The sequence below is a fragment of the Cynocephalus volans genome, chromosome 13 (assembly GCF_027409185.1).
Source record: "Cynocephalus volans isolate mCynVol1 chromosome 13, mCynVol1.pri, whole genome shotgun sequence".
Classification (NCBI taxonomy): Eukaryota; Metazoa; Chordata; class Mammalia; order Dermoptera; family Cynocephalidae; genus Cynocephalus; species Cynocephalus volans.
In genome coordinates, this window is record NC_084472.1 from 52650846 (window position 1) to 52677247 (window position 26402).

At 39.3% G+C, this 26402-nt stretch overlaps 1 protein-coding gene across 1 annotated transcript; it reads right to left on the reverse strand.

Annotated features, from left to right (window-relative positions):
- Positions 1 to 8834: 8834 nt before the first annotated feature.
- NARS1 (asparaginyl-tRNA synthetase 1) lies at positions 8835 to 24000 on the reverse strand. The gene is made up of 15 exons (XM_063076848.1): positions 23895 to 24000; positions 23117 to 23196; positions 20899 to 20964; positions 20707 to 20799; positions 20414 to 20503; positions 19309 to 19387; positions 18367 to 18437; positions 16446 to 16532; positions 15050 to 15271; positions 14740 to 14939; positions 13904 to 14039; positions 13448 to 13561; positions 10995 to 11126; positions 10547 to 10678; positions 8835 to 9998 (listed from the first exon to the last, which is right to left on the reverse strand). Exons 1-15 carry the CDS (start codon positions 23935 to 23937, stop codon positions 9867 to 9869), a joined length of 1677 nt encoding a protein of 558 aa, XP_062932918.1. The 5' UTR covers positions 23938 to 24000; the 3' UTR covers positions 8835 to 9866.
- Between the last annotated feature and the right edge of the window lie 2402 nt (positions 24001 to 26402).

The following is a 26402-nucleotide window of genomic DNA, read 5'->3' on the forward strand; positions in this document are numbered from 1 at the left end:
CCGCCGGGCCGGGGCGGGATCTCGGGGGCGTGGCCAGACGAAGACACGCCCTTCGAGAAGACCCCGCCCCGGCCCGGGCCCGCCCTTGAGCCCTAGCGGCGCGCTCGCTCATTCGCTGCCAGGGTGGGGCGTGGTCTAGAGGGCGGGCCAAGAGAAGACACGCCCCTCACGGAGAGCCAGCCCCGGCTAGAGGCCGCTCCCTTCATAAGCAAGGGCTGAGCTGGTGGCCCCCTCTCCACCGTCACCCCAGGTCAGTACACTAAAGCTCCTGGTTGCTCTGGATAGATGCCCTGGTTGCATCTGCCAACCTGGCCAGGGCAGGAACGGCAACCATGACTCAGCAAAGGACTTTTTAGACATTTCCATTACTGTTACTTAAATATGAGGATGTTTTTGCTTCAGTTCTCCAGTTTGCCTGCCTAGTCACAGCACAACTGTACAGACGCTGTTTTGTGTTGCGTTGCTTTCAAAACAGAAAAAGGGAGCTGTCCAGTTAGTTCATTTGTTTAGAGCGCAGCCTTATAACACCAAGGTCATGGGTTTGGATCCCCATACTGGCCAGCTGCAAAAAGAAAAAGCAGAATAGAAAAAGGGATATTTTATATTAGACACTCATGCAATTATTCAGTTTCTCTGCAGCGTCTCTGTGTAGCAGAGTTTGATTTTACTGCTAACGTGAGCGCATTAGGAAAAGTGAAGGCCAGCTTGGCAAATGCATTTCTTGGAGAGATGGTGTGGCGAGGTTTGTAGTAGCATATAGATGCACCTTCCCAATTTAGCTGCCCGCCCCCAACCTCGCACAAGGAGGCCAGGAGTGCCCTCTTGTTTCTAGCCATTCCTACAGTCCTACACCTCTGCCAGCCCACTGCCCATATATGTTCAGTGCTTCGTGGAGTAGACTAGCCCATGGTACAGAAAGGTCTCAGGCATCATTCATTCATTTAACAAATATTGAGCACTTACTGTGTGCACTGGGAAAACAACAGTGAACAGAGCAGACAAGGGGCTTACATGGGGGTCAGGGGAGACAGAAAATAATCATAATATGTAGTACTTTGGACAATGAATTTGTTAGAGAGAAGAATGAAGCAAGAAGGTAAGGGAGTTGGGTTTGGGGAGCGGGGTGCTGATGCAGTTTGAAACAGTTGGGTCAGAGAAGTCCTCACTGACATTTGGGCAAAGGCCTAAAGAAGTAAGGGCGCAAGCTGTGTGGAACATTCAGGAAAGGTGGAGTCTAGATTGAGATGAAATCAAGTTTTCTGTAGGTAAAATTTGTGCTCTTGATTGAATTAGTTTATTTATTATTAAAGTTTGTCCTTCTTATAGCTATAACTCAAATGTAAAATGTCAAATTAAATGAACTGGCTTTCGTATTACCTAGATGATCTTCAAATCCGAGCAGGAAATGTTCCCTGAGAAAGTGATAGTAAAATTTGCTCCAAGTCTTAAACTGCCTTCCTATACATTTTGCTAATTCTCTACTCTGATAACCAAAATTATATGTTTTAAGTTGACCTTTAAACAAGTGATCTTTATGGATAATATATTCTCCACCTAAAGCCTAAATCCATTCCTTCTAAATAAACTACATAAAAAAGGCTCCACATTTTGAAATTCTGTGCTGGAAGAAGTGTAGACAAAGCCAGAGAATTAGAAAAGGCCAGGGGTTTTAGATGTCTCAGCTATGTAGGCTGTTCTGGGTCACCTCTGGGAGGCCCTGGATAAGTCACGCCTTCCATCCTGGGTGCTGCCCTCTTGCAAGGTGGAGATAACAGGAGCTGCTGGCCCCTCCCAGGGAAACACTGATGGTTAATGACAAGGCATAAAGATGCCAAATCTCACTAGTACAAAATTAACAGTTAAAACTGTTAAATTTGTATCTGACCAGGAAGGAGAAAGGAACTAGCAAAACATGCTTTATTTTTTATTTATTTATTTGTGTTTGTTTGTTTGTTTGTTTTGTGACGGCTGGCCAGTACAGGGATGGAACCCTGAGCAAACCGGCCAGCCCCATGCTTTGTTAAATATATGAACATAATAACATTTTAAAAAATGAATTTGCACCATTTCATTCATTTTATTTGCACCTTGTACTTTTTTTGTTGTTGTTGTTGTTAGCTGGCCAGTGCAGGGATCTGAACCTTTGACCTTGGTGTTATCAGCACCGTGCTCTAACCAAATGAGCTAACTAGCCGGCCCTGTACTTTCAGTTTTACTGACTTTTAAAATCTCATTCAAAATTCCTCTTGTATAAAACCTCCTCATACACATATTAAGGTTATAAGTGAAACAGAACTTCATTATTTTTCCCCAACAGAGAGTACCATAACATTGTTATTTCTACTCTATGGCTTATTTCTTACAAACATGAAATATAACAGCTTTCCAACAAGTAAATCTTTATGTTCTTATGAAATGAAAGTAGGTAAAATGTGTTTTATATTGGTCCATTTCAAAACCTATAGGAAACACAGTTCTTAACTCAGAAATTGGGAACTCTAAATATGAGTATACCAGAAAAATCCTTGAAAGGCTAAAGAAATTTGCAGAACTGTATGATTTATATATATAAATGCATTTTTTCTGGCTTATGTATTTTTAACAAAATTATATACCAATTCCATTAGCAAACAGAAAGCTAAAAAGGCACCATCTCTGGGCCAACTCAGATAAGCGACACCCCCACCACGAGGGAGAGGGTTTGTCTGAGCCTGGATGACTTAATTAGTGAATAAAGCCCTCACCTGTCAGACAAACTGAGTTCAGCCCTGTTGTCCTCAATGAAACGAACTTGTTTGTTTCGGCTCAATGCTTCAGGGAGGAGGGGGAGAATGCCCTAATTTATTATTTGCCATGATTGTCACCCCTGAGCTACACAAACTAGATTTAGATTACTCAACTCTGTCTCCTTAATCAGAAAAAGAACAAGGGGAGGGGGAGATGAAGGGGGATTCAGTGCAAGAGAAACAGTGGCTGTGTGTGACAAATAGCAAGCTATCATGATTACTCAGAGAAATCTGATCGATTGTCCCCACATCCATTTTACAAGACCACCAAATCCAGGCCAACATGACATGCATTTTGACTTACCTTCTTAACCATTCAGAGCCTCAAGCCCACTGGTGGTGACGGGCTTATTAATCCATCTCCACGTAGTCACCGTCTACTATGTGCGAAGTGGTATATCAGGTAATGTGGAGGATAAAAGAGTGAAAAAGTGGAAAAGTAAATTATACTCTCAAGTAGCTCATTTGTTTATGAAACAAACGTGCAGAGTCCACTCTATGTCAGGCACATGACAGGCACTGGGCATACAGCAATGAACTGGATGGTTTCTACTCTCATGGAGTATATGTTCTAAAAGGCAAGGCAGACAATAAGCACAAGAAATAAAACATAATGTCAGGTATGGCTGGGACCATGAAGAGAAATAAAGGAGGCAAAGGAATGAAGAGAAGCCAGAACTGCTGGTTTTGGTGGTGCGGTCAGACATGAGCTCTCTGCAAAGGCGGCATCTAGCAGGGACCTTCTGGGAGTGACAGAGGTTGTCTGGGGAAGGGCTTTGTCAGCAGAGGGACCAGCAGGTGCTGGAACACATTTGAGGCTTGTATTAATTTCCTAGGTATGCTGTAACAAAGTACCACAAACCACATATAAAAGTGTGTTGTCCAGTTCTGAAGGCTAGCAGTCCAAAATCAAGGTGCCAGCAGGGCCTTGCTCTCTCTGAACCCTGTAGGAGAGGATCCTTCCTTGTCTCCTCCAGCTTCTGGTGGTGGCTGCAAGCCTCGGCACTCCCTGGCTTGCATCGCATCAATCCATCTTACCTCCATCCGCACATGCTGTCTTCCCCTTATGAGACACCAGTCATATTGGACCCTAATGATCTCATCTTAACTTGATTCCATCTGCAAAGACCCTATTTTCCAAATAAGGTCACATTTACAGGTACCCAGGGGTTTGGATGTCAACATATCTTTTGAAGTGACATAATTCAACCCTTATCAAGGCTATTCAGGAGCAGCAAGGAGGCCATGTGGTTTGAGTAGAGTGCATGGGTGGGAGGGGGCCAAGAAGCCTGGGCTGATTGATGTAGAACGCTGTAGGTAATGAAAGGCTATGTATTTCAAGTGATCTCCCTCTAGCAGAGTGATACACATTTCTGTTTCAGAAGATTTTTTGTCTGCAGTGTGTAAAATAAACTGGAGCTCCTGAGCCAGTATATATATATATATATATATATATATATATATATATATATATATATATATATATATATATATATATATTTTTTTTTTTTTTTTTTTTTTTTTTTTTGCTGGCTGGCCGGTACCGGGATCCAAACCCGTGATCTTGGTGTCATAAAGCTACATTCTAATCAACTGAGCTGACTGGTCAGCCCCTAAGCCAGTATTGAGACACATACTGCGTGACTAAATGCATTCATTTCCTCCCAAGTTGAGATTTTTTTTGAGCTCATACTCAGCAAGAAAGGTTTTTTCCAGGGAGTTCTCTGCTCCTTGGGTGGTGAAAGTGTCTCTAAGGGCCCTTCTGGTTTGCTTCTGCTGGATCCAGGGGTCTCACCACTCTTAGATGGGGATTGTGTTCATTTCCCAGCTTGGTAGTCCTGCTCTTTGCAGGTGTATAAATTCACAGCCTGAGGAGTTGACTCTTCCCAAGCTTTTATTCCCTACCCAGAGCCCTGGGAAGATGGCCAGCTTCCTTGTCCTTCTCTGGGCTTGAGGACCTCATTTCGTGCAGGGGTCTGGCCCTAGCTCCACCTTCCTGTTCCTGCGGGGGGATTCCAGGGATACATGATGTGTTCAGTTTGTGGAAATTCATGGAGTTGCACACTTATGATGTACACCCTTTTCTGTATGAATGTTATACTTTAATAAAACTTAAAAAAAAAAAAACCCTCAGTGGCTTTCTCTTGGTTCAGTTCTCCTCCTAGCCCCCATCCCTAAGCTAACAGCCCTGGCTTTGAGACCCTCTCTACTAGCTCTCCTCCAATTCTGATGCCCAGAGATATTACTTTCTCATTCGGATAAGATTTGGAGGGGGGGGGGCAGAATATTATATTTGTCCATATATTGTGGGGGGAACAAGTGGTGATAAGTTTCCCTGATGAAAGCAAAAAAGGATTTTCGGTGAAAAAGAGGATAAAGGAAAGCTTTTTCATGAAGGTGGTAATAGAACTTACAAGAAGGTAGGCCTGGAATATGCTGAGTATGGGCAGATACTATGGAGGCGAAAGAGCCCACGATAACCGGGAACAGAACATTCACTTGGCTACCACATGGGTTACAGGAGGGAGGAGGAGAGAAGCTGGGAGCCAAGCCTGAATATGCTAAGGACCTGGACCTTGCAGGCTAACTGGAGTCATCGGTAGCCATGACAGTCATCAGGAAGAGCAGCCTGGTCAGGGCTGTGCTCTGAGAACAACGGAGCAAGTGGGGTGTAGGCTGCAGTACGTGAGAGGCAAGCAGGAGACCAGACAGGAGAGCGGCCATGGCTGACATGCAAGGTTTTGAGGGGATGGAAGTGAAGACAGCAAAGCAACGGAAGCCACCAAAAAGTGGAGAGGACAGGAACAGGTTGGGAGTGGTGTATCAGAGATCAGAGGGAGGGTGGAATCAAGTAACTCCAAGGTTTCCAGCCTTGTTGAGGCAAAAAAAAAAAAAAAGAAACACAGGAGGATGACTGTACTTTTTTATTGCTGTTTTCATTTTGTTTTGTTTTTAATTGAATATGTTATATGTTGCAGGAAGGACAAACAGGCATGGTTATCCAAAAGGAAGTTTTAGTGGCCACAGATGGAGAAATAGTGATTGAAACTAACCACGCATTCAGCATTTTTTTAGCTCCTGCCATGTGCCATGCGCTGTTAGGCACTTAGGATGGAAAAAAAAGAATAAAGCTGACCCCTGTCCACGAGACTCTTATACACAGTAGAGAGAAACAGCTATATAAAAATGAAGAGAAATAAAATGTAGAGAGAAGTGAAAATGTTCTGGGTTCCACAAACAGCATGAGGTAAGGGGAAGGGCTATCAGAACATCCTCCCAGAGGAGAGGCTGAATAACAATAGATGTAGAAACAAAATGAAAAAAAGAGGGAACTTCAATGAAACAATTTAAAAGCCTTTTCCACAACCGAAGGACATGATTTTCTGTACTGAAAGGGACCATCAACTACCCATCAGAATAAATGACTAGTCCCAAGAAATATCATCATGAACTTTCAGAACACTGGGGCAAGCTTCCAGAATAGACAAGTCATATGTAAAGAACCATATCAGAATACTTAGGAATTCTCAGTAGTATCACTGGAAACCAGACTTCAAAATTCTGAGGGAAAATGTTTTCTAACCCACAATTCTATACAAAGAGTATGCTTCAAATGTGAAGATGGTTAAAAACATTTTTAGACAAGCAAGGTCTCAATGAATTTACCTTCCATGAGCCCTTTCTCAGAAAACTGCTAAAGGATGTGCTCCACCAAAATGAGGAAGTAAACCAAGAAACAGGAAACACAGGATACCAGAAACAGGATGCCCAGTACAGGAGAAAGGCAGAGGGAACACCCAGGATGACAGTGAAGGAAGATCCCAAGATGACAACTGTGTTCCAAGAATAGAGGGCGACTAGTTTGGATTTCAGCAGGGAGAGGCTCCAGAAGCTTCTAGGGGAAGATGTAACTGAAACACTGACTACTAACATGTGTGAACGTCTTTTGGTATTGAATTAATGATAAAGAAAAAATAAGACTATTAATTGTAAGGAAAATTAAAAGTAGGGCAGAAAGGAAAAGTAACTATAGTATACTACACAGCCAACCAAAATTACAATAGCTCACTTGGTAGTCTGGTCCTGATAACACCAAGGGCAAGGGTTCAGATCCCCGTACCTGCCAGCCAACAACAAAAAAATTACAATTTAACGAGCTTGGAAAGATGGGGGAGATGAGAAAGGTGAATAGAGGGGACAAGTAAAAGAAGCAAAATCCTCATGTTCCATAGAACAGCAATAGATACTGTATAAAACTGAAAAATCAATAAAGTAATATAGGGATACAAAGTGGAGTGGGGAAAAGGGAGATGGGGAGGGAGTTTGGGAATAATTGGGTGGGGGACATAGGGTATAATCGCAATTTGTAGTTATGCGCATGCTGCCATTATGGATCTGGCTATCACATCTTGGGCACGAGTGGTGACAATCAGCTTTGTATCTCATGAATATTTATAACCAATAAAAAAATGTACTATGCAAAATTAAATAAAGTAATATAAGCATGTTATTTAGCGACATGGAGGTAAATACCTAAAGAATAAGCTAAAACCTTTGAACACCACCATTTCTATGAGCTAGGGTACTTAGGTCTAAGTTATGTCAAAAACACTTGATTTTGACTGTAGAAATTAGTACCTTTGTCCCACATACCAAGTATATCAATGTCTCTTCAAAGATGATGTTCACCTAATCACGTTAGTAACAATCTGTGAGGCAGAAGGAAACTTTTTGGCACAAGAAACTGTGTCACTTAATTGACCAGCAATTTCTTAACACTGTGAATTACAGTATTTGTACATCATTACATCCTTTTTTCCTAGAAGTGCTGAATGAAATATACCGATTCTAAGGCAGTTTAACATAACTCAAGCCTTGGAATTTCTCAGCCTTGCCTCAATGCACCCATTTCAACTACAGAGATATGAAGTCATTGAGGACCTCCAGCAACAATGAGAGAGGCTTAAGGTTGAGCTACCTAGTGACTATCACCCTCCCTCTGCAACAGCCTCACCTGGAAAGCTTTAAGATACCCTGGTCCCATCCCTGAAATTCAGGTTCAATTGGTCTGGGATAAAGCCCAGGCACCATTATTTTTAAGGTCCCCAATGTGCAGCCAAGGTTGTTTCTGATAGAGTTGAACTACTCTATATATCACAAGATATTTTTAGGAATTGCTACAGGCAGCAAGGTGGAAGGGAACTGAACAGGTTGGAAAACTAGGTTGCTAGAAAAAGCTGAGACACATTTAAGAAGAGAAGTTGATAAGTAAATTGGATTACCCTCCTGTTTGTCTCCAAAAGTCACAAAAAAAGCACACAAGTGCCAAAGGTGAAGGCAGTTTTTGGTGTGAAAATCAACAGGTTTCAAGGAGAAAAAAGTCATGAGATGAAAGTCCAATGAAGAGTCCCATGAGAGCAGGAACTCAAAACCAGGGGTGTCTGTGAGTTGACCTTTGGCAGGGACATGGCATGGTATTTGTGACACCTGAACTAGAGCAACAACCACATGGTGAAAGGAACGAAGTCCACATGCATGAGGTTTGCTGCTCACCATCTGAGGTCACCATGACCTTGACTCCCTAACCCCTGCCTAATCCTGGTTCTCCTATATTATTTAAAACCCTCAAGCTATTTATACAATTAAAATTTAGGCTAACTGGACCTAACTGCTTCACTTAAATTCTGATCAAATGAATTGCCTAGTTGAAGCCAATTACAGCTCATTCACATTCTTCCTAGTATTTTTTATTTAGAGAAACAGGACAAATAGACTACAAATGCCCCAATTCCATCTGTCATCTCACTTGATTGCAAAATAGGATAAAATCTAATGTGTCCAAAAATAACCCAAAAAAAGATTACAAGAAAGATGGAATTAAGTTCCAAATATTCCTTTTCAATACCATATAACTTTAGTAATACCTACTAAATTTAATATCTAATTTCACATATAGACATCACGAAAAATAAAAAGATTTCAAAAAATTCAAAAGGCATGAACTCATGTGAAACAGAGATGTTCAGCTTTAAAAAAATTAAGCCAGCCAAGTTTTTATGTGTGTTCATTTATTAATTGCTGGGAATACAGCCTACTGAAAATACATGACATGCATTTGGGAAAATAAACAAAATCTGAAATGAAGCCATTCATTAAGCCTACTGTGAGTTCCTAAGAAGCACAGATAAGGTCAAAGGATATGGTGGGGATGACTCAAAACAGCCACTTAAAATGTTATCAAGATTCCAGCTGCAAATTCTTTTGGAAATTATTTATTCTTAATTATTTAGGAATTACCAAGAAAGGGGAAAGATTAGTCTGCCTCTTTAGCTAAAACTAATGCTCAGAGGGATGCTGTGAATTATTTAAGTACTCTTCCCCGACCCCAATTATGCTTTTACTTCAAATTCTTTAAAGCAATTCCATTTTTACAAATTCTTCCATATTAATTCATATGCCTTAGAATTATAAGCAGCAATACGGATTTAGAACAGATTAGCAACTGATGCAAAAGACTGTACTCATTTGATTCTAGTATCTACTGCTGAATTACACCCTGTTCTAATGCTGGCAGATTTTTACACCATATTGTCAATTCTTACCCAAGATGCTTGACTTAACACAATGTTACAATGAAATTATATAAATTAAAGAATTCCAGTCACACTTAAAAGGACAGGAACATTAAGTTACTGGAATGTCTTATGCCATAATTAAAAACTGTTTAATGAAATATGTGGTATATATAACATAAAGATTATGACCTATAATTGGATAAAATGCTGAAATATGTCCATGACTACAGAGTTACACATCACATATTTCCCCCAAACTCTGTAATAAATATTTTTTCTTAAATGATAGCATCAATGTCACTTGATGTTCACGCAATTTGGGCTACTTTTTATGGTAGTAGGAATAAAAAAACAGAAAGAGAAAACAGAAACAGTTATACCCCAATGGAAAAAAAAAAGGGAAGATTTTGGCTGTCTGTTTTTCTGGATTTTTTTTTTTTTTGAAGAGCCAGTCTGTTCCTTTCATGAACCATATTTTTTCCCTTCACGCTTCAGGAGGAATCAGTTATGGCTTGCAGCGCTGCACAAATCGAGGGTACAAGCACACATCTCGGATGTGATACCTATTTAGAATCCAAGTTAGGAATCGTTCCAAGCCCAAGCCATATCCTCCATGAGGACATGTACCATATTTTCTCTGTTTTAAAAAAGAGAGAGAGAGAGAGAAGTAAATGCTCAGTTTAAAATTTCATCTAAAGTAGTTAAAATTTTCCACTGTGGAAAGTTAGCTCATGGTGGTTGAGTGCAACCCTTAATCTATACACTTCCATGCTTTCATAAACCATGTGTAAAAAAATAATTTGGTATGAATAATAAACCAGGGATTAAGTACCTCCCTGTAAAGAACAGATTTCAAACTTTTAAAGTAAGCGTCTCTGTTATCATGGGAAAATGAAAAATAGTACTAGATACTGGTAGGATCTAATGACATATTTTTAAAAACTAGGTTTTAATGTATTTTCACATGAAATTAATGTATAAGTTGGCCAAGACAAAACTGGCAAAATTCACATGCCACATTATTATAATCAGGAAACTGAACACAGCTCCTTCAAATACCAAAGTACCACCCTTAATTCTCTCCTTTTAAAAATTTCAATATATATACAGAACTGCTACAATGAAAAAAAATTTTTTTTTTTTACAATGAAAAATTTTAAAGAGTGTTTAAAAAATTGTTTTTACCTGATCTGTATACCAGTAATAGGGAGTGGGGTCGATCCCTTCCCTTTTATAACCTGCCAGTATTTCTTCACTGTCCCAGATACGCATCGAGCCTCCCACAATCTCACCAACATTAGGCATCAACACATCAACCTTTAAATACAAGTAAAAATGAAATGCACAATTACAACCAGGCTATCAGACATGGCATTGCTTTTAGAGTCTAAATGAAAATGATAATTAAGCTCCTATAGTTACATTATGATCATGCAAAAGTCAAATATTATTCGAATTGTCTAATTTAACAAAGCATGTTAAATCACCCCAATCAGGGCAGGAAAAAAACACTTTTTAAAAACTCATTTTAGATTTATAATGAAGTATTTGCCATGATTTATATCTTATTCCAAATGACAGTCACCACCCCCTTAAAAAGCAAAATTACTGATACTCTGGATCACACACTGACAGATTCAGTAAGGCGGGAATCCTCAGGACATCGCTGCATATAGAAGGACTTGATCTCCACAGGAAATCGACACAGCAGGATTGGTTCATTAATAGTGTCTGTCATCAGTCTCTCAGGAGCTTCTGGGATATCCTGAGGTTAAACAAGACTTCATTAACATTTACAACTTGAACTGAAAGGCAACAAGACAGAGCAGCTCGTCCGCCTTTACCAGCCCTTCCTCCTATTAATGCACCTCGTAGCAAATACACACCAACCCATAACCAACCCATACACATTCATGTAAAGAACAAGTTCTTTCAAAAAGAAATGAACATATTTAAAAACACACACAGGAGCATTTAATCTGTCAGACGGAGAGAACAAACCTATGGTTATTGTGGAGGGGAGAGAAAGGGGGAAGGGGAGAAAATGGATAAGGGGCATAAAGTATGATTTGTAGCAATTAATATGCTAAAAGAAAATTAAAACAAACAAACAAACAACCTCACACACAGTTACTACATGAACTGTAAAAGGATCTGCCTGCCTGCTTCTACAATATTTCAAGCACCATGCTGCCTGAAGAATGAAAATGAACAACAAAAAAACCCCAGCTGTGACTAGATACTGCTCAGTTATTTTTTCAGTGGCTGGTTTTATCTAGCTCTGAAGCATACATGGTCTACTCAGTCCCATAAGGCATAAGGTAATCAGTGAATGCTCCAGAACATCATTGATCTACACAAGGAGTATGTTCCTAATAACACTAATCTTTAAACTCTCCTGTTATCTGCATTTCTTTCCTGTTGGAATAAATCAGTTGTGCCTTCAATGGTAGTAAGACACAGTTGTAAGACAAATAACCAATGTCAAAGTTATAAGTGCAACCACATCTGGAATAGTTAGCCAAGTAAGTTAGTGGATGATGCATCAAGTTATTCAGTTTCTCTCTCAAAACATCCTTCAGTAAACCACACATAAATTCAAGATAAAACCGAAAACTCCTGAACCAGTGAAAACTGACGGAGAGAACTGGAGAAGACTCATTGATTTATTTAAGGTAAGCACCAAATGGAGCTTAGCAATCACCTGGCACAGCTGTCTTCAAGCTCCGGTGCCTGGGACCCTATCCCCTCTGAGGTGCAGAGAGGAAACGGCAGAGTGGGAGAGCTCTGGTCTCTTAATCTTTTTACATACTGGGGTTCAGTCTAAGATTTAATTAGGGGAGGAGGGTCTTTCTGCACACCCCGAAATGTCTGAAGACCATTTTTCAACTCTGGTGTCCTCATGAGCATGGGACGACAGCAATGTATAGCAAATGCTGACATGCACTGAAAGCTTCCTGTGCCATCAACCCTACTATACATTTAGCTCATTTAGTACCCCCACCTTGCAAAGCAGGTAGAGAGAAAGTACCAGAGAGTAGGTCACTGGCCTTCAGTTACACAACAGGTCATGACAGAGGTGGGCATTAAGCCCACATGTGGGAGGGGAGGGAGCCTTCTGACTCCAAAGCTTGGGTTCTTCCCACTCAATCACACTACTTTACTACATATTAGGTATACTAAAAGCATTAAAGTTTTCAGTACAAAATTTTGTTATTATACATCATAAACTGAATTCTCAAATGAATGAGTGATTTATATAAATCTAGTATATTGTTTCTCTTCTCTATAAATTCCTTCTAAAAACTGAACAAAACTATAGTTAGCAACAGCTCACATTTCACCTGTAAAACAATTCAGTTTGCAAATATTATGTAAGGAATGGTTAAATGCACAGGAAAGAGGGTCTGGAATAATGTGGACAATCTACACCCACTGTATGCTGGGAGTGTGGTTTCTAGGCAAAACCGATATGCTAAGTTTATCTGGGGCACCAGGCCATTTTTCCCTCCAAAGTCCTTCTCTCTTGGTTTTGCATTTTAACCAGTGGCTATATTCTTCTTTCAATCTCCTTCCATGTGAACAAGTTTTAAGTAACTGTTTTGGGGGGAATGAATCCCTTGTAAAAGTACCAGATACATTCCCCAGAAAAACAAAACAAATATATGCACACACCAACCTTTTGCATATAATTTCAAAGACTTCACAACCTTCTAAAGCATCCCTGCCAGTAAAGAGAACAAAGAGTAGAGCTTAAAAATCGAGGCCAATGTTAGCTCAGTTGGTTAGGGTGCAGTGTTATAACACCAAGGTCACAGGCTTAGGAATGATTGTGAAAGAGGAACAAGGCAAAGAATGAGATATGAAGGAAGGCTAAAAACTCATCAATATTTAATGAACAGTATAGAAAAGGCACTCTTCTAAGGCTTACTCTACAACCATTAACAAAGAATCCTCAAGGAGTAGGTTCTGTTACCATTTATTTGAGGACAAGCAGATGCCTCCTGCATTACTAATTAACCAGAAGCAACAATCCACTTGAACACAATACCACCTTTGACACAATGATTAGAAAGGAATACATACTTCTCCAAATTCATAGAAAGTTCCATCTTCTTTCTTTATGTTGTGTTCTTTTAGCCACACAATAGCATCTGAATAGTTCATCCGTTTGAAAGGCCGTTTTGGGGGCTTGAAGTTCTATAGTAGGAAGGAAAAACAGTGTATATAAAGAAACCACTAACACTAAAATTTCCATTTAGGGAAAAAAAAAAAACATTTGTCATTATTATAAAATATTATTTCAGATTTGAACATTATGCAGACATTCCTAAAATGGAAAAAATATATGAATCTCTTCTTACGTAAGTCAAAATACTGTGAAATTATTGGCAATGACTAGTATCAAATTTTAGTCTTCAAAATATTAGTCACTTATTTCAGTTCACCAAGCCATCAAATCTACAAAAATTGAAAGTGAAGACTTCACTGTCTCCCAAAAAAGGATTACAATTCTTTATTTCCATAAAACACTACACCTACCGGGTTGAGATCATACACAATGCTCGCTACAGGTGATTTCAAGACTCTGTCTACCACGTCACAAACCAAGTCCTCCAGCCGGTTCAGGAGGTCCTCAAAGGTCAGAAAAGGGCACTCAGCTTCCACATGAGTATATCTGAAGAACAAGACACTAGCTCAGAGGTGCTCTTCTTTTACACTGTTTTTCTATTAATTTTTTATGAGAACATATTGATTGTACATATTTATGAAGTACAGAGTTATATTTCAATACATGTATACAATGTGTGATGATCTAATCAAGGTAATCAGCATATTCATTATTGCAAACTTAATCATTCCTTTGTGATATGAACATTCGATCTCCTCTCTTCTAGTCATTTGGTAATATGAATAGATCACTGTTAATTATAGATTTTCTGGGTTGACTGTACACCAATAGAAGTTATTTTTTCTATCTAGCTGTAATTTTGTATCCATTAACCAGCCTCTCACTATCTCCCCTCCTTATACTGTTCTTCTTAAGCAAGGATTTTAACATTGGGAAACCATCCAGAAAGGTACAATTAAAATAATGCTAACTAATTCCCAACTCTGCAAATTAGTTTTGGGCTCCCCTCTTTCCCCCTGAGTAATAATGTCTTGTTTACTCCTTAACACATAAATCATCAAGGCAAAGTAAAAATAAATAAATAAACACACCTCAGTTACGGCCTAAGAGGCAAAACTTCTGAACATGTTCTTCATTTATCCTCTTAACATATCAAATTTTTTTACATAATTTTTTATATTTACCTACACAAAGATTTCTTCTCTAAAGATATTTTCTAAATAAAAATAAAAAGACAGTCTCGTACTCAGCCAGGTGCCTTCGTGTTCTGGATTGTTCTGCCCTGTATGACTGCGCAACACAAAAAACATCTCCCAGGGCTGGAATGCAGGTCTCCAGGTACAACTGAGAGGACTGAGTCAAAAAGGCCTCTTCCCCAAAGTAGTCCAACTTAAAGAGTGTAGCCCCACCTTCTACTTGCGTCTGCACTAGTGTTGGAGGAGTAACCTGTTCAAATGGAGAGGAGAGGTAAATACAGGCCTATTGTCAGCTTCTTTATTCAAGTTTCAAAATGGCAAAAAGATATTGTTTGCAAGAGATGACAAACATACACTTACTTCACAGTACCCTCTATCAAAGAAGTGATCTCTAAAGCACCTGGTGACTGTGGAACGTGCTTTTAGGATTTTGGACATGTTTTCTCCTCGGATCATCATGTGTCTGTGGTTGAGCTGGACGTCAACATCAGACTCTTCGTTGATCAAGTTATCAGCTCCTCCAGCAGGGGCCAACCCTATTAGTTCCCAGAAGTCACAGCTCAGCTCGTGGCCCCCCGGAGCCTAAATTTTTAAAAAATGGGGTTGGGAGAAAGAGAGGGAGAGAGAAGGAAATAAAAAATTAACAGTATTGAAGATTTTAATATATTTCAAAATTTTTGGTAAGCTGATATTTCTAAGAACCTCATCATTATTAGCCTTACCCTTCTAAAAGCAAAGACCCAGTAATTCAATCTTAAATTGATCTTTTCACATTTAGCATTTCTTTCAGAGTAAATACACACACACATATTTTTAAAAATAAAAAAGCACAAACTAAAAAATAAACTGTAATCCCGCAACCTGGAGTAACTACTAACTACTGCTAACATTTTCGTATATCTTTCTAGCCTTTGCCAACTGATTTATTTATTTATTTACTTATTTATTTATTTTTTAAAGATGACCGGTAAGAGGATCTTAACCCTTGACTTGGTGTTATCAGCACCACGCTTTCCCAAGTGAGCTAACTGGCCATCCCTATACAGGATCCGAACCCATTGCCTTGGTGTTATCAGCACCATACTCTCCTGAGCGAGCCACGGGCCGGCCCTGAAAAGTTTAAATGTAAAAGTTTTACTAAAAGCTGTTTGTCTTTGGAACATATACATAGTAAAAATTCAAATCCCCCCTAATAATTCCATTAAAAGCAATTCATTTAAAAAGCCATTTGCTCCCTCTTGTGGCTAATATGCCACATTTGTTTGTCTTCCTTCTTAGCCAACAAATACATCCACAGTAGTTGAACTATAATTACCAAGAAGTAACTAACTGGATAGGTTATGTGCCTGTTGGCTAAAGAACAAACAGCTCTCTGAATATCAGTTATATTTAACATTTTTAAAAGGAAGCTTTCAAAGTCTATTCAGAAAATTTTAGATTTAGATTACTATTCTCCTCTGAAATTTTTTGGGTGGGTTATTAAGCTTTTAGTTCTACCTAGCTGAAAAGGGGCTATATTATAGCCCATGAGGACTATTCAGGAATTCTGTAAAGTTGAAAAATCTCTGAGTTCTTTTTATCATATGAGTTGTACAGTGTACACATTTCACTGGAAAAGACAAAGGCATACTAAATCTAGCAAGTGCTTCACATTTGAGTATTCATAGGCCAAACACCAAAAGTACAAACAAAGACGCTGGAAAACAAATAAACAAATAGTTATTCATTCGTTGGGTGAGGAACTCAGTCCACTCACCTGCTTGCCCTTTGGGGTAAGATTTAGCATTCCATACACTGCAACACTACTCTCAGTGGACAAGACTACTCCATTGTAACACTGACACTGTAAAAATACCAAAGTTCAAATTTAGTTATTCACACTGATATTAAAATATTCTAACATTTAGAAAATTAAGGGGAGTACTTACAAATAAGTTATCTGGTCAAATACCAGTAAAATAAGGAGTGAGATGGCCACCAGTTTTTAATATTAATGAAGAACAGCTATTTTTGTGGGAGGCAGCAATTTATCTATACAGAGATACACGTATATGTAAATACCCACTTTACATACATATATATGCACAAATGACACTAGTTCACATCACTTAAAAATATCCTAACAGTCATTTTTATTTTTATTTTAATCTAAACTATTAAAATAATATACAGAACCCATCTAGACTAGGATCATCAATACTTGCTTAAGTCATTAACAGAAAAGTGATGGAGAACCTGACAATGGAGGGGGGGGATCAGGCTATCAACACCTGAACCCACTAATTATAAAAGAGAGACAATCAGATTGCAGCACTATTTACAATAGCCAAGAGTTGGAACCAGCCCAAATGTCCATCATCAGATGAGTGGATAAGGAAACTGTGGTATATCTACACAATGGAATTCTACTCTGCTATAAAAAAGAATGAAATACTACCATTCGCAACAACATGGATGGACTTAGAGAAAATTATATTAAGTGAAACAGTCAGGCACAGAAAGAGAACTACCACATGTTCTCACTTATCTGTGGGAGCTAAAAGTAAATAAATAAATAAACATACAAACAAATAAAGTGGGGGGTGGGGAAGAAGACAACAATCACAACAATTCCTTGAACTTTTTAAGACAAGTGAACAGATATGATGTGGGGGGAACGGGAGAGAGGGACGGGGGAAGAGGAATGGGAAAAGGGTCATGAAAATCAACTACGACGTATATTGAGTCAACTACGATGTATATTGAGTCAACTATGATGCATATTGAGAAGTTAAAAAAAAAAAGACAATTATAAAAAAAATACAACTGGACATTATATGCTTCTTGATATGATGCAACTGGAAGAACACAGTTTTGCCCATGAAGTAGTTGTGCCAATAAAAAAGGAACCTAATCAGACCTAACCTCCAGTTTATAAAAAAAATACAGAGGATAGAGAAACATGTTAAATGACACCACAAGGATGCAATCAACCACATCCAGAATGTGATAAGTTCCACAGCACAACTGGTCAAGTTTCTTCCAACATATAAATAGCAAGGGGGGAAAAAGAATAAAGAATGAAAAGGGAGTACTGTTATAGATTAAAAGAGAGTTCAGAGTCTTATCAACTAAATGCAACATGTAGATCTTGTTTGGATCCTCATTCAAATCAACCTACTATAAAAAGGCATTATGAATCAACTAGGAGAATATGGAGATTAGATATTTAGAAGCTGTGTTAATTTTGGGGGCATGTGATAATGGTAGGAGACTACATTAAAAATATTTTTTCTTAGAGATACACATGCAAGTTTATTTGAATGAAATAGTATGATGGCAGGGTGGTGGGTGACATCAAACCAGGATGGGCCATGTATCAGTAGTTACTAAAACTGGAAGACGGGCACATGAGGATTCTTTATATGTACTGCTCTATTTTTTATGTGTTAGAAATTTTCCATGATAAAAGTTTTCCCCAGCTTTAAGGTACAATTAACAAATAGAAATTGTATATATTTACAGTGATGATTTACAGTGATTTATATATCTTGTGATGATGTTCTCATACATGTATACACTGTGAACATAATAAAAGTTTAAAATACATATACAGATCCTAAAATTCCCAAAACTAGCAATAAGGGAAACTACTAAAAAAAGCTAATTTTCCACTATAAATAAGAGAAAGTAATTACCAACTCATCTGACAAGACACACTGAAGATAACCTGTACCATCTCGCAACACCAGAAACATTAAATTCTTTCCTAAAAATGAGAAACAGAAATTTAGTCACTGTTCTCAAGGCACTTAGAGTACTTTTTCATAATTTAATCATAAAGTCCAGGGTTAAATGTTTTAAGTTCAAACCAGACATGTGGCCCCCTTCCTTCAAAGTGCCCACCAGTAATATTGCTACTCAGTATATTAAAGCATTTTATTTTCTTTGATCTCATCTTGAGATCATCATTCTCATCATCCACACAACCATGGGAAAGCAGGACAGTAAGCAATATGAGCTGAGGGATTAAATCTTATTCACCACTGAATCCTCTGCAATGTCTAGTACAGTACTGTTCACTCAGCAGGAGATATATAAACACTGTTGCACAGAATCACTCTTTTTATTTATGTTCCATTACTTTTTATGAAAGATTTGATAACCTCTTATAATAAAAAACACACTGGATAAAATAATAAAATGAAAAAGAAAAAACAAAATATCAGGACCAAGGGGAAAGATAATGCACATATACTAACTATACGAGTCAAAACCACAGCCAAGTTTCAAATTGGATCTGAACTTCCTGTAATACATCGCTGTTTCTCATTAAATAGTTAAAATTCAATTTGACAAATATTTTTCCTCCTGATCACTGTGGTTGCTAACAGTTAAAATAGCATTTAAATAATTTTTAAATTTCCAATAGTCACATTAAATACAAATTTAGACTATAAAAAGCCAACATACAAGAAAGAAAAAATAAAACACCAAAAACAAGCCCAAGTTAAAAAAAAAACAAAAACAAAAACAAACAAACAAAAAAAAACAAGCCCAAGTAAATGTTTTTATGTTCTTCTTTAACTAAAATCAGGGATATTTAAAATTAAGAAGAAAGAAAAAGCTATACCATTTACCTTGTCTACGCAACCTGTGGACCCAGCCAAACACCTTTACTCTTTGGCCTCTATATCCTTCTAAAGCATGAATCTTCACCTGTTAAATTAAAACAATTAATATTTGACCAATCATGTCATTTATCACAAACCAACTCTTTCACTACTATTAGATGGATGGTAATAAAGCATTAAAAAATCACAAATGGTGTGAAATTGGAGACAGTCACTCTACTGCAGGTGATAACCAAAAAATTTCACTATATTGAAATGATTAAAAAAAAACCCAAGTCATCTTCTCTTAGTGCAAAACTCACAATCAGAAACACCCAGAAGGATTCCAGATGTTGCTATATAAAACCAATTAATGAATGAATTCAATTTGTCATACGTGGAGCACTACCTCCCCACAATCAAACAATCCTGGTCCACACAGAGCCTTTTTCCTGATTTCAGTACACTATGGGACCTGAAAGCTAACAAGACTTAGCTCTGTGGTTAGAGGATGAAGGAAAAGAGATGAGCAGAGGAAGGGGATGGTGAACGTAGCCAAGAAAACAGCTCCATTGCTAAGGAAATACAAAAAATATGAAAATTCATCAGCAATAAGAACTTTTGGAAATCAAACCATCTCCATTAATAGACCAGCAATCTGTTTGGGTTCCAGAAAAAAAATGAAGGAGAAAAGTGAACCCAATTTCATAAAATCACAAACACTTTACTTATTTTTAAAAATAAATAATAATAAAATAAAATAAAATAAAATAAAATAAAATAAAATAAAAATCATAAAAATCATGGATTTCAACCTCTTTGTTTTATGGTGAGGAAACTGATACCAGAGAGGATAAAAACACTACACAGCATAGCCAGGCCTGGATCCCAGGTCTGCTGGCATTCAGCTGGGACAGAATTCATTCAACATACAATTACTAAACTCTATAATAAAATGTACCCCTCAAGAGCCAAACTCATAACTCTAAAAAGTTATTTCTCTCTATCCCTTTAAGAGGAAAGTAAAGACAAATGATACAAAGGAACAAACTATGTGGCATGTCCTTCAAACCCAGAAATAATAATTCAATGTAGCCAAGTCCATGGTATTTGAAATGATATAAGCACTTACGCATTTTGGCTCTGGAAGACTTGGGTCGGTTTTAATGGTAATTTTCTTTGCTTCTTCCAGGTTCTTTTCTCTTCGCAAATTATCTTCAGCCTAATTTTAAAGATAAAGCAATTTGTTTTTGTTTGGGGTTTTTATTTTTTTATTTTATTTTATCAATATACAATGTAGTTGATTTTCATGTCCTTTTACCGATTCCTCCCTTCCCCGTCCCTCTCCCCACTCCCACAATTTGTTGACATGGATTCCAGTGTTGTGACTTTAAAAATGTGCACAGTGGCAAATGCTTTACTCACCTCTTTCTTTTCCCGGGATTCATTCTTCATTTGTTCCCTGTGCCACATTTTTTTAATGTTTTTCATCTGTGATTTAGAAATAACATCCCACCTCTAGAGAGATAAACAGATATTTAATTTTTCAAGACCTCTATGACCTGATGCAAATTTATTCACAAAATATAATTCTGTAAAGTTTTGGGCTTACCCTACCTCATTTTCTTTTTGTGAATCTACATAAATGATAGGAAATGGTTCTTTTCCTACTGTCATCAAAGCCTTGGGTAGGGAAGGAGAAAAAAGAAATTTTTTAGCCATGTACAATACTTAAAAATCAAAATTACACCTCAATTATGAGGCAACTTCAACAATCTGGAACATAATCAAGAGCCAAGAAAAAAGCATAAAGACCCAATAGCCAAAAGTCGATGCTGACAGAGTGACTGTTTGAACGTACTAAGAAGAACCTTGCTTATAGTAGAAACCCTCTTGTCCTTTCACAAACAATTCCAGCAAGTCCAGTTATACAGTATACGGTTCCCCAGCATAAGCGGACTAGAAGCAACAGATCTTAAGTGGCTATAGTCACCAACACAGGTACAGATAACAACAGAAGAGATTTAACAGCAAAAGCCAATTGCACATGGCATCTAAAATGTCAGTCCTCTGTAAGAAATCAGAAAAGTGTGTAAGACATTTCTGAAACTCTTTCAACAAGGGTCAAGTACAAGAAAGGCTAAGCCTCATTTACTTTGACAAATTCCTGTATATAGAATACCTCTTTCCATCAACATTATAGCATGCTATACATCATTTAATAGTTTATAGTTTGTGTGTGTGTGTGTGTGTTTTCTTAAAGATGACCGGTAAGGGGATCTTAACCCTTGACTTGGTATTGTTAGCACCACGCTCTCCCAAGTGAGCTAACCAGCCATCCCTATATGGGATCTGAACCCGTGGCCTTAGTGTTATCACTACCACACTCTCCCAGGTGAGCCACAGGCTGGCCCTAGTGTGTGTGTTTTTTAAATAGTTGAAAGTATATAAAAGATAAATATTTTATTAACTGCTTCAAATATTCTTTCAAAAGTTTTCAAGAAAAAAAATTTTTCCCCATGTTATTAAGTCAAACAATAAATGGAATGAATTATTCCCTCAAGTCACAAGATCTGAAGCTTACAAAAACTCAGTGACTGCATAGAAGGAGGAAACGTGGATCTTTTGAAAACATCTAAGACAGTTCATCTTTTTGACAATTAGACACTGTAGGGATATTTGTAGGTCATTTGGAATTTATTTACTCCCTGACAGTCTGTACTGATCCATTCTTTCATATCACTGAAACTGAAAGAACAAAACTGTCATTCTCCAAATCAGAATGGCACACCTGCTAACAGCAACATTCTGAAAACATTCACCTAAACAATGTTGTCAGTTTTGGGGAGCCACAAGGAGGTACCCCAACAACCCAGAAAGGAGAGAAAGAAGATTTCCCTCTGACAGGGGAAAGTGTAACCATACAGTAGATCTGAAAGAGCAGGGAATGCTCCCAGATCAGGAGGACTTGACAATAATTAAATAAATGTTGTAACACAACTAACAAAAAGGGGGATTGGCCAGACATAGATACACAGAAAAAGGAGTGTCAGGGTACTGCTTTTCTTAGTACTATAAGGAGGAAGCTTTTACCCATCTTCCATATGTGGCAGTCGTAGCCAATGGATATTACTTAGCATTCCAGTTCAACTGGCAAGTCCATGAGTACTTTAAGAGGGATGTCTTGGGCCACACATTAACCTGACACAACTAGTTACCTAACATCCATGGTGTGAGTCCAAGCTCTCAATGAACCTCTTTAATGTGTATTTGGCTTTCCATATGTCTGCTCAGAGAGAATGTGATATACTCGTTCAAGGATTCTAAGTCCTGAGAAATAACAACACATGAATAAACTGGCATTGTAGCTTCAAGCTCCAGACTCATGAGTCTGCTCGGAGAAATGGGTCCATTCTTCGTGTGCTGATATAAATCAGGTCTTTGAGTCTCAAAGCTCAGGATCACATTCTGAGTTATGGTAAATTCACCAAGAGGCCTCTTAGGAGTCACCTGCACATGAGCTCAGGTATGACTGGGGAAAGGTGATTTTTACTTGCACAAGAATGGAAAACTGGCTATCTGACTCATTAGATAGAAAAATTCCAAGATGTAATGCTATGTGGTAAGAAAGAAGACACCTTTTTAAAACATTCACATAAATTCAGACTTTGATTGTTTAACATTCTTGAAATCTGTGTACATTCCTTACCTTACCTTTTCTGAAAACTCTCTTCAAAACCTAGTGCTTGAAATAAAATTCTTGATAAGTCATACAATAATTGCCATAACTCATTAGTAAATGCAGAGTCGTTTTCCTAATAAGAAGAGACACTACCTTTAGACCTGTTTTAAATGGTTTCTCTTTGGTTCCATCTCCCGTAGCATCATTACCTTCTCGATCTGAGACATACAGCTCTGCGGTTTTACAAAATGAGAGAAAAAGTTACTTGTTTGGCCAATGAGTACCAGCCACATTATAATGTAACTACTTTTTTCATTCTTTATCTCGTAAACAGAACAAGCACCCGATAGTAAAAATTACCAAGGTCCTCAAGAAATTAATATCCTGATTATTTTCCCACTCTTCCATTCAATGTATCCATCTTACAAATTTAGCTTTCCAAAATGAACTCTGATCAGAAGGCCTCATAAATACTAAGGCTGAACAAGGACGTCAACCCAGGCATCCTAAATGTCTTGTTTCTCCTACTGCACGTTATGGTCTCCCTGGAAATCTCAATATAAAACGAGTTTGTGCGAAAGACAATTAGAATTCTGAAATCCTCTCCTGACGATCACTTGAAGAATTGTACATTTGGGTGCTACACTATGCCCGAACCCCTCACGGCGCCTAATTCCCGGCGGAATCACGGGATTTTCCGCAGTGGGCAGGGCCCGGAGCGGCTGCCATCGCAGCCCCGGCCCAGCCCACCGAGTCCCGGGCCCTGCGAGGGGCCAGGCCCCTTACCCCACCCTACCTCCCCTCAATCGTCCCGCAAGGATTTTTGAACGCCAATTCTCTGCCAGGCACTAAGGTAAGCGTTGATATTCGGCCGGAACGGTGATCCTGTCCCAGGCAGGGAGCACCGCGCCATACGCCAAGCCTCACTCACCTAGCACCATCCCTGCGGTCGTCCTGGTCACCTCCAAGGACATCGCCCCCAACACCTCAGCCGCCTTGTCACCCCAACGTGCACAGGCGGCTTCCGTAACTCAGGAGTTGCATCACACAACGTAGTGCGGAGGTCGCCCGAGTGAGTCAGCCGAGCGTCGTGTCTCTATTGGTTATGGGAGGTGGGCTAGCGACGCCGGGGCCGCCATTTTTGGTCAGGGCAAAGGCAACTTCCGGCCCGGAGACGCCGCGCCACGTCCAGCTCCGCCACACCTAGCCCCGCCCCACGCGCTCGCTGGGCCACAAGACCCTGCAGCGCTTCAGACCTGCTCCCATGGGACCCCACCTCCCAGGTTTTCTCCCCTGAATCTTTCAATTCTGTCCCTAGCTGTAGGCGCGCCGGCTCCCTTTGCAAACCAAATAGAGAATTTCGCCCAGATCTCCAGATCTCCCCTTACAAACCAGATCAACGATCTCATCCAGATCCACAGATGGTAGAATGCTTGTTGAGTTAATGTCATCAGCAAATGTATTGAGCGCCAGAATGAGATGGGGAGTGAAAGAGAAGAATTGCCCTATCACGCACACAGGAAGATGCTTTAGCTTTCTAACTTCAATGAATGAACGTACCTCTGTATTTAGCACAAGAACTACAGTGTATTTTCATCTAATGTTACACGGGTCAATATTAGGGAGGTCACAATAATGTAACAGAAAGAACTGGGCCTTCGGAATATAAATCTGCGTTAGAATTCTGGTTCTGCGTTTTACTAATGTGTGTCTTCAGATAAGTTACCTGACCTGGAAGAGTTTCAGTTTTCATATTTGTGAAAGATGATAGGAGTTCACTGCCTAACACGTAATAAGTACTAAATAAACGGTAGCTGAAAGAAAGTGAGCCAAGATGCCGGTGCCGTTCAAGCTTTATTAAAGAAAGACATCTGCTGGGCTGTGCTCAAAATGGAGGACAGCCCAGGACTGCCCTGAAAATGGGGGACAGCACCAGGTGTGGGGGTGGTAGAGCTTATATAGTGTGCCAGGGGCTGGCTGATACCATCAAGGAGGGTGATCGGGGTGGAAAACTGCGTCCTTGCGGAAGCAAACGGGTTTTCTGTTTAAGTCAGGAGGCTTCTTCTAAAGGGAAGGGGGGAGGGAAGGGGGGAGGGGAGGGGAGGAGGTGGGCAGCGCCATTTTGTACTTGGGCTTGTCTAAAGTGGTGCTGGTTATGTTGCACATCTATTAGTAGCTATCATCATTATTTTTCCCTTAGTGGAATACCAGAGTTTGTCCTGGAGGCAAAGGCAAACTTTTTTTGTTATGAAAGGCACTCTAAAAATAACTCCACAGATTCTGGGCCTCTCAAGAATATGAACCAAATACTTTTCACAAACATTTCACCCAATTTCATGGACTTTCCTTTTCCCTCTTTGCTGAATGTTTTCTGTTTGCCCATGTACTAGTTATCTACTACTGCAAAGCAAATTACACCAAACCTTAGCAGTTTAAAACAACAAACGCTGGACTGGCCGGTTACTCAGCTGGCTAGAGCTCAACCTTATAGCACCAAGATCACGGGTTCAGATCTCCTTATTAGCCAGCCACACATACACCCACAAAACCAACAAACATTTACTACTTCACACAGATTCTGATGGTCAGGAATTTGAAAGTGGCTTAGCTGGGGGTTCTGGCCTAGGGTCTCTCATGAATTGTACTGTGGGCAGGGGCTATAGTCATCTGAAGGCTTAACTGGATAAAGATCTGCTTCCAGCCTCACTCATTTGGCTGATGGCCGAAGGCCTCAGTTCCTGGCCAGATGGGCTCCCCACAGGGCTGCTAATGACATAGCAGCTGACTTCCCCCAAAGCAAGTGATCAGAAAGAGCAAGAAAAAGAGAGAGAGGCTGTATTAGTTACCCTTTATTGTATAATAAATTACCCCAAATTTCAAACATTTGTTGGCTCACATTTCTGTAGACCAGGAACCTGGGCACAGCTTAGCTGAGGCTGCTTGCTGGCTCTGAATCTCTCCAAAGGCTGCAATGGAGTATCAGCCAAGGCTTTATCTTAATTTAAGATTCTTAAGTCTCACCTGGAGTGGATCCTATTCCATGCTCATTCCAGTGGGTGTTGGTCAGAGTTCCTTGCCACATGGGCACCTCCACAGGGCAGCTTGCTTCGTCAGAGCAAGCAAGCAAGATGGAAGTCACAGCCTTTTGTAGCCTAACCTCAGAAGTGACATGCCATCACTTTTGCCACATTAGGTTCATTAGAATCAAATCACTTGGTCCAGCCTACACTTTAAGGGAGGATATTACTCAAGGGCATGAACACTAGGAGGCGAGAATCATGGGGGCCATCTTAGAAAGCTACTGACCAAGACTGAACCTGCAATGCCTTTTATAACCTAATTTGCTAAGTGACATTTCATTATTTCTGTCATATTCCACATGGGAGGGGACTACACAGGAGGTGAACACCCGGAGGTGGAGCTGAGAGGGCACCATCTT